At 42.8% G+C, this 13,192-nt stretch overlaps 2 protein-coding genes across 3 annotated transcripts; one reads left to right on the plus strand and one right to left on the minus strand.

Annotated features, from left to right (window-relative positions):
- Window positions 1–2,199: 2,199 nt before the first annotated feature.
- Window positions 2,200–10,586, minus strand: LOC311137803 (BBSome complex member BBS2). Of its 2 annotated transcripts, XM_084172394.1 has the most exons (18): window positions 10,119–10,586; window positions 9,421–9,549; window positions 9,086–9,313; window positions 8,789–8,914; window positions 8,592–8,654; window positions 8,406–8,483; window positions 7,869–7,973; window positions 7,641–7,727; window positions 7,305–7,440; window positions 7,019–7,158; window positions 4,678–4,819; window positions 4,122–4,293; window positions 3,799–3,928; window positions 3,514–3,636; window positions 3,283–3,420; window positions 3,056–3,168; window positions 2,802–2,950; window positions 2,200–2,689 (listed from the first exon to the last, which is right to left on the minus strand). In XM_084172394.1, exons 2-18 carry the CDS (start codon window positions 9,535–9,537, stop codon window positions 2,583–2,585), a joined length of 2,154 nt encoding a protein of 717 aa, XP_084028520.1. In that variant the 5' UTR covers window positions 9,538–9,549; window positions 10,119–10,586; the 3' UTR covers window positions 2,200–2,582. The 2 variants fall into 2 exon arrangements, with proteins under 2 accessions (XP_084028520.1, XP_084028521.1); XM_084172395.1 differs by lacking the exon at window positions 8,592–8,654 and having other exon boundaries at window positions 10,119–10,237.
- Window positions 10,587–12,058: 1,472 nt separating this feature from the next.
- Window positions 12,059–12,776, plus strand: LOC311137310 (metallothionein A). Its single transcript, XM_084171737.1, has 3 exons — window positions 12,059–12,179; window positions 12,313–12,381; window positions 12,545–12,776. The coding sequence occupies exons 1-3, from the start codon at window positions 12,155–12,157 to the stop codon at window positions 12,634–12,636; spliced, it is 186 nt and encodes a 61-aa protein (XP_084027863.1). The 5' UTR covers window positions 12,059–12,154; the 3' UTR covers window positions 12,637–12,776.
- The last annotated feature ends 416 nt before the right edge of the window (window positions 12,777–13,192 follow it).

Below are 13,192 nucleotides of genomic sequence, written 5' to 3' on the forward strand. Positions count from 1 at the left end.
TTTTGTTTAACGGAGGTCTTCTGTGTATAAAGGGAGGCGGAAGGGCAAAAAAAGCATCTAACAGATGACACATTTACGCTTATAACACACCGACTGTGTCTGCGTTTTGGTACACCAGAAGTACATTCATTTCCAATGGAACGCTGCGTTTGTCTTGCAGCATTGCGTTGCAGAGGCAGTTGCAGTGCGTTCTGTGTGGTGCATATGTTGGATTTATCGAATGTATGCGTCAAACTGTATGCGTAAAGGGGTTCACAGAAATGGTAGCAGAAAGTGAATGTTGAACTTTTGTTGCACACATATCTAGATGATGCTGCATCTATTTTGTGCAATGATGAAGTCGGTGTGTTCAAAGCCTTACTCTTGGAACACATTGACTGTTTTGTTGTGTTTTGGTACACCACAAGTACATTAATTTCCAATTGAACGCTGCGTTTGCCTTGCAGCATTGCGTTGCAGAGGCAGTTGCAGTGCGTTCTGTGTTGTGCATACATTGGTTGTTCTGTATGGTGCATACATTGGATTTATCAAACGTATGCGTCAAACTGTATGTGTAAAGGGGTTGAAATCCAATGTATGCACCACACAGAACGAACTACCTCTGCAACGCAATGCTGCAAGGCAAACGCAGTGTTCCATTGGAAATGAATGTACTTCTGGTGTACCAAAACGCAATGACGCAGTCGTTAAATAACGAGCGTTTTCAAGAGCAACTTTACTGAGGGATGGTTTTGGGAAACAGATTTGACCATGCTCCTACGAAAGTTCTGACGATTAACTTAGCCTTAAAATGCGTTTGGGAAACCGGCCCCAGACCATCTCCCAGTTGTCTAGCATTCAAATGACACCTCAGAAGAAGCAATGGAAAAACGTGATTCCCTAAAAACATGCCACTTTCGATACAGCTACCACCGGAAGTGGCTTTTTCTTAGCAGGTTGGGAGAATTTATGAAGATGGTTAGGAGAAAAACGTAGCAGGTTAGGATAATTAGATTAAGGTTAGGAAAGGGGGTAAATGTATGGTTAGATAAAACGCTCTCCTAACCTGCTACAAAAAGTCACTTCCGTAGCTGTACTCCATCGAAGTGGCGTGTTTTTAGGGAGTCACTGTAAAAAAACATACCAAAATGTTCCAAAACATTTTGAAGAATGACTTCATTGACACCATTTAGGACCTAGCCCCAAATTTGGTAAATTCGCTATAGGAGGGGGGCGTGTCGGATCTGATGTTAAACTGTACATAAGATTCCTAAATAGAAAAGCATGTCCTGTGTCCAGTAGAACATAGTGTTCCTAACGTAATGTTCATATTCATCTCCTTCATAAATATAACTATTGGTTAACCATGCAGTTTATAACTTGCAAAAATGCATCTTTAACAAAACAAAACATATTTTTCGTCAGCAAAACTGACATACGTGCGTTTACCCTCAAAGGAATAACTGTTTCATATATATATCCTACCATGACGCATTACATTTACATGTAATTGCCAGACTGTTGCATATTTGCATTTCACAGGGAGCCCTATATTGAATAACAGCGTTTGTATTGTAATCAGTATGTGTACAAAGTATCCTGCGCATCAGTCATCATACTTACCACGACAGATTAAAATCACCAAAGCAATTATATAGCGCCACTGCCAAACCCGGCAACATCTGGTTTCTGTATGAAATCTGCAGTCTCAGACTGTAGGCAAGCTGGGGTCCAACCTGGGTCCAACAAAAATGAAGATTAAAATTGAGAGAAAAACACATTAAATTAATACAGACCTACTTGGTTTGGAGGCTCAGTAAGGAAGAGTTAACTTTAGGAGAAATGTGCAAAACTGTCAAGACACCGTTTTAACGGTGTTCTTTTCACTGGCCATGTGACAAGTGTGGGAGTCGCTGGTCCAGCAGTGCTCCAGATGCCAGCGCAGCAACCGGAGACAGACTCCAAGAATTTGGAGGAAGGTGAAGGGAGCATAATGATGAGGACCTAGCAGACTTATTTGTCTGACAATGTACTTTTATCGTGGTGATTGATGTCCTTGCAATATGGCACCATATGTTCTTCTAGCCCCTAGCTGTCTTAAATGGCTGTAATTTAGGAGCTGGACTCACTTAGCATGGTAAGACAGACATGGAATACATTTATTTAACCAACAAGACTTGAATACAAATACTACAAAGAAAAACTCATAACACAGAAATATTAAGTTATAAGACACAGTAATTTAATTGAGTTTATTTCTGCACACACACATAATAAAGTTCCCTGTCTATTTACAATCTACAAAAAGTAAACATGTATCTCACTCTGCTGGTCCCATTTAACATTCATGGAGTATAGTTCTTTGGCTACAAAACAACATCTACAAGTTGACAGTTACTCCCACCCACTGACTCCTCTAAAACATCACTGCTGCCCAATGGCACCTGGGGCTGCAGGTGTGGCCTGTTCCTTCTTCTGGCCTTGCCACTAGAGAACTAGTCTTTCTTCACTCTTGTAAACGCCTCCTCCCCTTGCTCCCCCCAGGCTGCCCTCTCAGGGATTCCAATCCCTTCAGGATTTCAGGCAACCACAGTGGGGTGCCCTCAGGAAGAGGCTGTGCCTGCTCTCATGATCTTGAACAGGGCATTGACATTGTTGTTTTTGATAGCATCTCGGCAGGCTGTGATAACCTGATTCTTTGGCTTTCCCACTGAGAGAGACAGAGGAAGAGAGGTTAGCAGAGAACTGAAACCTTAAAAAAAACACATTAAATTATCTTCAAATGCTATGCTTCATTGATCTCCCTGTCAACCCCTACTCACCTCTCAGTCTCCCTGCCCTCTGAATGGCCTGGTTGACAGACTTAAGGCAGGCGAGGAGAGCATTGTGATTGTTGGATCGGATCTTATACTCATTGATCAGGTCTCTGTTCAGGTCATAGAGCTCAATGTAGCGCTTCTTCATGTTCCTTCTGTCAGGTACAAAGAAAGATGAAGGGATGAAAAGAAACAGGTCATTATCACCTTTAATCCTACAGAACAATCATGGAGGTGGTGGTTGGTGTGATGTCACTCACATGTCACCCATGAGCCGTGCGTCCTCTGCCTGCACCAGCATGTTGCGGATGTGATTAGAATGATCTGCTATGGCCGCCGTCAGCTTTTGGTGGACAGAGTGATAGTCATCTACCTGTTAAAACAATAGATTACAAAAATATTTTAGGCCTACCACACAAAATAATGAGAGAAATGGTTGGTAATGAGATAAATACTATTGGTGTGGAGGCTGAGGTGGGGAGTTTACCTCAGTTAGGGTCGTTCGCAGCTCCCCAAAGTATGTGGGGAAGTCTGCCTCTGCCTGTAGGTCCTCTATGGCCAGGAAGGAGGCCAGTGATTGGACTAGATCCCCTGCCAGGTCTATGTCGTCTGTGTTTAGTGTGATCTGATTGGAAAGAAAAGGCAAGGTGAAGGGTCCATTTTGAAATACTAGAGATATCCTGTGCACAGCGATATGTGTTAGGACATGTAGACATACCTCTCCACTGGTGCTTAGCATGCTGATGGTGAGTAGTCCCCTGGCACGCAGAGAGGTGAACGTCACATCTGGGGTATCAATGCCCTCCAGTAGAAGGAAGTTCTGGTTCAGCCACATGACCACCTAAAGACAGAGAATACAGCCATCCGATAGTAACAGTAACATTACTATGGAACAGAATGCCAGACGTGCACTCTGGAAGTGTCTCCACAGGAGCATGTGACAGGATATGAAAGTGTGTGTGTGTGTAAGAGTAAGTGAGAGAGAGCGATAGTTTGTGCTTACTCTCTGTGGCCTGTCATTGATGGTGAAGGTAACTTTCCCAGTAGGTTGGGGGGCCTCAGGATCAACATTAAGATCATACATGGAGAAGCGAGGCAGCTGACGTGTGATCTCAAAGACGTGGAACTGACTGCTGCAGGGAAGGGAACAGAAGAAGCACGTTCAAATGACAAAATAATGTTTTCTTTGTTTTATTGGACAGAGCTAAAGTTCCACTGAAACTACAAAGTTTGGATAATAAAGTGAATTTCATTGGCAAATTAATACATTAACACATCTATGCAGAGGACTCCGCTATGTCTCTTTCATAATTGACATATGTGTACCTGCTCTTGCCGCCAACAAAAGCTTTGATGTGTAGATCCACAGGGATATCTTTGGGAGGAATAATGGGAACATGGATAGAACCAGACAGATTCTGGGCATTGGGGTGTACCACATGACTTTCACCCTCAAAAATTCCCTCAGCGAAAATCAGCACGGCTCGAATGATGGTCTCTGTAGAGGGAATGCCAAGAGGTCAGCACCCAGCCCACTCACTTACCACAGTAAGCCACATCAAATCAAATTCAAATCAAATGTTATTGGTCGCATATACATATTTAGAAGATGTTATTGCAGGTGTAGCGAAATGCTTGTGTTCCTAGCTCCAACAGTGCAGTAATACATACATGAGGCTGCGCATTCTGGAATTACAGGATGGTGAGAGTCATTGGGTTCAATGTGGGACAGGCTGAGGTTTGGTCAGCTTGGTGAGTTTCTGTGTGGTTTTAGGGCTGTGTAAGTGAGCTGCTTACTGGGTTTTGATGACAGTGTGAGTCTAGGGCGTGAGTGTGTTAGTGGTCCGTAAGGAGGGTATCTGTGTGGGGTGATGGTCTTTACCATTGGGCGTGGAGATGCTGAGCTCTATGTGTGACCTCTGGGACTCCGTGGCAGCTCTGACAGAGAGGGCAGTCTGGAGCTGGGTATTGGCTGGTATCACCCCCATCTGGGTGTCCCTTTCTGAAGCTCCTGGGACAGCCTGCTACAGAGACACAGTCACACAGAGGTATTTTCCACTATGACACAAACACCATGAGTGTGTAGGTCTGTACATAGTTAGAGGTGGGAGTGAGAGGATCGTAGTGTTCTCCTCACAGCACAGTAACTGATAAGTCTGAGAAAGTTTGTCTTTGAATGTTGGTCTGGGATGTGGGTGTATGTTTGTACAGTTGAAGTCGGAAGTTTACATACACTTAGGTTGGAGTCATTAAAACTCGTTTTTCAACCACTCCACAAAATTCTTGTTAACAAACTATAGTTTTGGCAAGTCGGTTAGGACATCTACTTTGTGCATGACACAAGTAATTTTCCAACAATTGTTTACAGACAGATTATTTCACTTATAATTCACTGTATCACAATTCCAGTGGGTCAGAAGTTTACATACAATAAGTTGACTGTGCCTTTAAACAGCTTATAAAATTCCAGAAAATGATGTCATGGCTTTAGAAGCTTCTGATAGGCTAATTGACATCATTTGAGTCAATTGGAGGTGTACCTGTGGATGTATTTCAAGGCCTACCTTCAAACTCAGTGCCTCTTTGCTTGACATCATGGAAAATCAAAAGAAATCAGCCAAGACCTCAGAAAAAAAATTATAGACCGCCACAAGTCTGGTTCATCCTTGGGAGCAATTTCCAAACGCCTGAAGGTACCACGTTCATCTGTACAAACAATAGTACGCAAGTATAAACACCATGGGACCACGCAGCCGTCATACCGCTCAGGAAGGAGACACATTCTGTCTCCTAGAGATGAATGTATTTTGGTGCGAAAAGTGCAAATCAATCCCAGAACAACAGCAAAGGACCTTGTGCTGGAGGAAACAGGTACAAACGTATCTATATCCACAGTAAAACTAGTCATATATCGACATAACCTGAAAGGCCGCTCAGTAAGGAAGAAGCCACTGCTCCAAAACCGCCATAAAAAAGCCACACTACGGTTTGCAACTGCACATGGGGACAAAGATCGTACTTTTTGGAGAAATATCCTCTGGTCTGATGAAACAAAAATAGAACTGTTTGGCCATAATTACCATCGTTATGTTTTGAGGAAAAAGGGGGACTTGCAAGCCGAAGAACACCATCCCAACCGTGAAGCGCGGGGGTGGCAGCATCATGCTGTGGGGGTGCTTTGCTGCAGGAGGGACTGGTGCGCTTCATAAAATAGATGGCATCATGAGGAAGGAAAATGATGTGGATATATTGAAGCAACATCTCAAGACATCAGTCAGGAAGTTAAAGCTTGGTCGCAAATTGGTCTTCCAAATGAACAATGACCCCAAGCATACTTCCAAAGTTGTGGCAAAATGGCTTAAGGACAACAAAGTCAAGGTATTGGAGTGGCCATCACAAAGCCCATATCTCAAACCTATAGAAAATGTGTGGGCAGAACTGAAAAAGCGTGTGCGAGCAAGGAGGCCTACAAACCTGACTCAGTTACACCAGCTCTGTCAGGAGGAATGGCCCAAAATTCACCCAACTTATTGTGGGAAGCTTGTGGAAGGCTACCCGAAACGTTTGACCCAAGTTAAACAATTTAAAGGTAATGCTACCAAATACTAATTGAGTGTATGTAAACTTCTGACCCACTGGGAATGTGAAGAAAGAAAAAAAGCTGAAATAAATCACTCTCTCTGCTATTATCCTGACATTTCACATTCTTAAAATAAAGTGGTGATCCTAACTGACCTAAGACAGGGAAATTGTACTATGATTAAATGTCAGGAATTGTGAAAAACTGAGTTTAAATGTATTTGGCTAAGGTGTATGTAAACTTCCGACTTCAACTGTACGTGTGGACTTTAGCATTCAATTCTTATAATAGTAACTTCAGAGAGTTTCAGCGCATCTATGAATGTAAAAGTGTTTGGTTGTAGCTTTATCCTCATAGTTGTTTCTGTGAAAGTGTTTGTCAGTGTGTGTTCTTAGAAACCTTGGCATTCTCCTCATAGTTGTTTCTGTGAAAGTGTTTGTCAGTGTGTGTTCTTAGAAACCTTGGCATTCTCCTCATAGTTGTTTCTGTGAAAGTGTTTGTCAGTGTGTGTTCTTAGAAACCTTGGCATTCTCCTCATAGTTGTTTCTGTGAAAGTGTTTGTCAGTGTGTGTTCTTAGAAACCTAGGCATTCTCCTCATAGTTGTTTCTGTGAAAGTGTTTGTCAGTGTGTGTTCTTAGAAACCTTGGCATTCTCCTCATAGTTGCGTAGTTCCAGTAGCAGGTTCTGCCTGCGCTGACTCAGCTCTCGGATCAGATCCTGCTCCAAACTGGAGTCCATCAGGTTCCCCTTCATCTCCTTACTGGCAGGCAGGTAGCCACGCACTGACAACCAGCACACAACACATTGGATATCAATGGCAGCACCAAGTTGAAAGGTGGTGCAAATTCAAGACTCATGGAGTCACTTACTGAAAACACACACACAAATTAACAATATTCAATAGCTATAGTGTTCCTCATGTCTTTACCTTCTCCCTCCACAGAGGTACAGATGAGCTGGATCTGTCCATCCATGCGATAGTCCCCCTCCACCACTCCAGCCACAGAGGACGAGAAGTTGTCTTTGAAGATGACTTCACCTGTTCGATCGCTCCGTGCATCAATCTGTAAATTATGGTGAAGTCAAGGGAACTTACAACATTCCTTACACTTGGAGGAAAGGCTGGTGCCATGTGCCAACCAGTTCCAGACAATGTGACAAAGTGAAGAATTAGAGAACTTTGGAAGATTCTCGATTGGTTCTGTACTCATTTTAACAAATAGGTGCTAAATTGATTATCGACTGACGCATCAAGGTGGTTTACCTTTCCATTGGACCAGCCTGTGATGAGTTCTACAACACCGTCAGCGTTAAGGTCAAATGCATGGATGCTCATTGCATGGTTCTTAGACTGCAGGGAGAAGGAGGAACCTTTATTGGCACATCTTTAAACATAATGCTGGTGCAAATTTAATACGTTTTGTGTAAAGTGACAGGGATGCATTTAGACAGAAAACTATCTAATATTCCGCCAATTCAAAACCTGCAGTACCTTGATTCTCCAGTAGCGGGCAGTGCGGTCATATACACCCACAGTGCCGTTGGCCAGAGCATAACCAAACCTGCTGCCATGCATATGACAGAGGGAGGTAACCGTCTGAATGACACAAAGAGAGAGCAATCAGCACACATCCTTTCTTTGCTGACACACAATGTATTATAAACATACAAATCATAAAACATAATTACATTTACATTTTAGTCATTTAGCAGACGCTCTTATCCAGAGCGACTTACAGTTAGTGAGTGCATACATAATTTTTTTATACCCACGTAGGAAACGAACCCACAACCCTGGCGTTGCAAACGCCATGCTCTACCAACTGAGCTACATCCCTGCCGGCCATTCCCTCCCCTACCCTGGATGACGCTGGGCCAATTGTGCGCCGCCCCATGGGTCTCCCGGTCGCGGCCGGCTACGACATAGCCTGGATTCGAACCATGCAGTGCCTTAGACCACTGCGCCACTCGGGAGGTAATAATCAAACAGCATTCGAAAAAACATGGCTTTACGTAAAATGAGCAATACCTCATTTTCAGCAATCTCAGACACAAGTTCGTCTTCTTTGAATACCCTAATGTCAAAGTCCTCTGATCCGACAAGAAGCTGTAAAGACCAGACAAAAAAAACACAGTACATTACCCATTTTAGGCCTATTTATGTAATAACGCAACATTTGAAGTTGAGTTGTAGATTGCAAAGTATTTGTAACACCTCATTTTTTCCATCACCAGTAAAATCACAGAGCACCAATGATCGCACATTATCCCCCGTGACCTGAAAATGAACCCATAGAAACAGACATCAACAGTTATCACTTCTTCTATTGCGGTAAAATGATTTTTATTTCAATCTCATTTTTGCACAGCAATTCACATGATCAAGAGAGTACGAGGAACACGAGACAATACCGTCCAGAACTGGTCGTTCCCCTCATAGTCAAATCCTTGTAAAGCGCAGTTTCCTCCGATGATGGCGAGGGGGGACTCAATGTTCCCCAATTTCCCTAAAACAATGGCATTGGCCCCATCTGTCACCTATAGAGAATATGATGTGAAAAAGGACATGACATCTTTATTTGCAACTTTGTATTCAGTTAATGATTCAGCAGGCAGATGGCTTATGTAATACTGCTGCTACAACAGAATCATGAGACTATTGATATGTTATAACATTGTGTCCTGTCCTTTGCACTGTCCTTAGCTCACCTCTCTGTAGAAGATGTCAGCATTGTCGTGTACGTCATAAGCCAGCAGGTTTGTCTGGGTGCCCACGAGGAGCGTGTCTCCAGTGGTGTTGGGTCCTAATGTGCCAGCTGTCAGGCAGCTCACAGCCTGGTTGATATTGAGCAGAGAGATGTCCGAATCCTGGGCACTCTGACTCAGACGATGGGCTGCCTGCCGCTGGCCACGCGTGTGAGGGTTATGGATGAACACCTGATGGAAGAGAGAAGATCGAATAACTTTCACTGCAGTGCTATACTTCAATGCTTCATGCATACATGTAAATGGAAACTATCAAAGGGAACTGAGTGAGGCCATACCTTCCCTGCTTGTGTGGCTGCAGTGAGGCATGGGTGGATCCCATCAAACTTGCCCATTGTAACCATGCGAGGGTTGATTTTATGGTTCAGTTTGAGGGTGAATATAGGCACCAACATGGTGGCACAATCCTACAACAAAAATAACCAATCATGCTACATATGGTGTGTCTGTTCTGCTGGTTGCTTGTTTTGAGATTAGTATAAAATCGAATCATCACTGCTGGAGAAGCATGCATGTTGTATCTCTCTTTCAATCTAGCAGATATTTGCAAACTACCCTAATGTTATAAACAGATTACTCGTCGCCCGCTGGGTGTCCCGTTCCCTAGCAACACTTTGCAGCTTGTCAAAGCTTTTCATCTAGCTAATCCCTGTAGTTTGCTCTCTAGTTAGCTATGTTCATTGGCTCCTCATTATCTTCAAAAACAGCCAACATTAGATAAACAGACAACTACAAAGATAGCATAGCTATGACTAATTAAAATAATGTTAGTACTAGAGTGCAACATTTCAGTAATTATCTTTCCAAATCATGAAGACATCCACGACTGGCACGAGACAGACTGATTGTATCTCATTAGCTAACTAGTTAGCATGCTATCCACCATTTCCAGCTGCAACAAGACACGAGATTTTTCAACAACATACAAAGCATTGCATATGAATGGCACATTTGATAAGGTGAGATTATATCTTACCGAAGTCCTCGATGTTTAGCTGTCTTTAACTGTCAATCTTTCTGGGTTAGCTAGCTAGCTACAAGCATGCTATGCTAACGTCCGAATACAAGGCAACAAGATGCTTTCCCTCTTGCAAATGACGTAACTTGTCACTCAAAGCTTCTGAAGTTACTGAGGGGGCTCGATTAATCTCGCCCGGGCGCCCGTGTAGGCGTGTTTTGCACCGCCTGAAAGTTGCTTGCAACCGGGCTGGCTCCCGGGCATGAGCCAGGTGCCCCGCAGGGACACTGAGGGGATTAGATTAATCTCGCCCGGGGCGCCGTGTAAGCGTGTTCTGCACCCGGTGAAAGTTGATTGCGTTCGTTTTGGAACCGGGCTGCCTCCGGTTCCAAAACGAGGAAACTCTGAAATGTCCGACATGCTAACTGGTTGTAATTATACACGTGCCGCGTTTAACGAATCAGCTAATCGAAAATGTCCGCGTTTCCTAGTTCCGACTAGGATGTGAACGCAGCAAAAGCCCACAGCGAAGTCAGCTCAAAACAAAGTGATTTAGGAGCACGTGGAGTACTGAGTAGGATTCTGTTTCACATGCAAAAGTACCTTCCAAATTAAAACAAGTTAGAAAATTCAAACATTTATTTTATAGAAAATCGATATTGTAGGCTATGTTTCTGGACGATACTGCTTTGTTGACAAAATGACAGAGCAAGGAGAAGATTACTGTTCGATTTGAGATGGGCGCTCCTCCCTCCCTGCTTTCGCCCGATGACGTGATGGGCTTTTGCCCGGTTAAACCTGGGCCAGCGTAAAATAACTCCTTCACTTTATTGCGAGCACATCACTCCACCGTAGGATGTGCTTAGAAGTCATCGTTGAATAAACAGGCTTCATTAAATAAAATATTTGGGGGTTTTCAACAATAAATAAAAACAAAGGTTTACTCACGGGGAAAACATTTATTATATTCGATTCTATTATATTATGTTTCTGTATCGAATATGATTCGTATTATGGTAAAGTAAATGCTTAACTTTAACAAAAGTTCAAATATTGTCATTTTATATGATGAAATATGAAATATTTTTTATGATAGACTATCCTTGTTGTAGGCCTATGACAGTTCTGGCAGCAATCACTGTTTTCATAACGGTCGTTTGTAATTAATTGTAGCTGCTACTGTCAGTGACTATTTGTATAACATTGCACAATTTTCGTGGTATGACACAGCTCAATTACTCAGGCAGGATATTCTGGAAAAATACTAACACTCAGTCGACGAGCGCAGTGATTCGTTCTCATTCGAATGTTGCTCACGAGCGCTGCCCGTGTGCAAATAAGGGAAGCATGGACATGGAAGCTCTCAATAGAGCACCAATGACAGCAAATTCCCCCGGAAAAGTGACAAAAGAACCATTGCCCAACTGTTGTGTACCGTGTGCACTGTGCAAAATAACGATGACTGTCCAGCCGAAAACCAGTCAACAATGTAGTGATCTGTAGCCTAAATCGTCGTTTTAATCAATTTTTCATGAACACTATACATTCTAATTCTTCTCGACAAGTCTACATGTAGAATTACATACATTTTCCTCATTCTAGCCTGTAAAATAACAATATCTGGTAACGAAACGTCCAGACCCAGTGGGTTATTTGAAGGCATTCATAAGTACATAAAAATCCCAACAAATATTTGCATAGTTATGTATGGAAAAAAAAAAAGGTATGCACTCACTAACTGTAAGTCGCTCTGGATAAGAGCGTCTGCTAAATGACAACATGGTAATTAGTCTATGTAGGCTATGCAAACAATAGGCTACTCTTCCCGTGATGGGAATGTTTTCGCGCTGGAGAACAAACCGTGTGCAAGCAAGCCTTTTATGATCTGTCTGCGTGAATGCGCGACTCCGTTTTGCACACCGCACCTGTCTGCCCCGGACGCTATAAAGGCGGTGCCTCGCCAGATAGAAATTCAAAGCTGACGACACACCACTGATACCAAGGCGAAATACTGCGGTCCATTCGAATAAAGAAGGGAGATCAAAAACTGGAAAATGGATCCTTGTGAATGCGCCAAAAGTAAGTTTTCATGTACATTGATCAATGTATCAAGGATAAAGGCTATGGATACGCCTTAAGCGTATTTATTTAGAAAACTCTTAATGACAGGTAATTGGTTATATTAGCCTAACTCGAGCCGTTTTATTTGTAGCTGGATCTTGCAACTGCGGTGGATCCTGCAAGTGCTCCAACTGCGCATGCACCAGTTGTAAGAAAGCAAGTAAGTGGGTCTGTTACGTTCTAAATCCCACTAGTAGTGTTAGGCCAACTGAGTTTTTCTTATCGCAGGTGGCACTAACTCCCTATGATTAGCCTAATTAACCTCATTAGTCGGCTGTGCAATAGTCTTTGGTTATAACTAATAGATTTTTTCGTCCCATCAGGTTGCTGCGACTGCTGTCCCTCCGGCTGCAGTAAGTGTGCCTCAGGCTGCGTGTGCAAAGGCAAGACCTGTGATACCAGCTGTTGTCAGTGAGGCCTGGTGCATGACCATGACATCACAATGCAGTCCATTCCCTATGACTATGAAGTTGCCCATGTGGTTGTACCATCTTGAGCATAGATTTTGCACTTTGTACTTTGTCAAATGTAAGGCAATAAATTGCATCTAACTTATTAATGTTTTTTTGCCTTTAACTTGGGTTGCTGGAGTTGTTGGAAATAAGCTTGTTCAGAATGTTTTATCCACATTAAACTGACTTAAAGAAACTTCACTTGAACTTACTCTAACGGTTGTCTGTGGCGTTAGTTTAGTACTTCAGATGGTTGACATCTGAGACTATCCACAGGAAAGTATTGCTTAACTGACTTTTTAGAGTGCTGTACTGAAGTGGCATTAGTCAATTGTTAATAGTACAAATGTTTTTTCAACAATCAAGTTCAAGACAACTGGGAAAATAGTTTTTGGGTGGAATGTCTTAATCTGTCTGGTTGCTTTTTAGTAACCCACATGTGTCCTGGTCACTCAAATTAAAAGCTGGACGACTGTATGATGTATCCCTAACAAAGGGAGAAGTATTTGGATGGAAGAC

Source organism: Coregonus lavaretus (assembly GCF_964263955.1).
Source record: "Coregonus lavaretus genome assembly, chromosome: 11".
NCBI lineage: Eukaryota > Metazoa > Chordata > Actinopteri > Salmoniformes > Salmonidae > Coregonus > Coregonus lavaretus.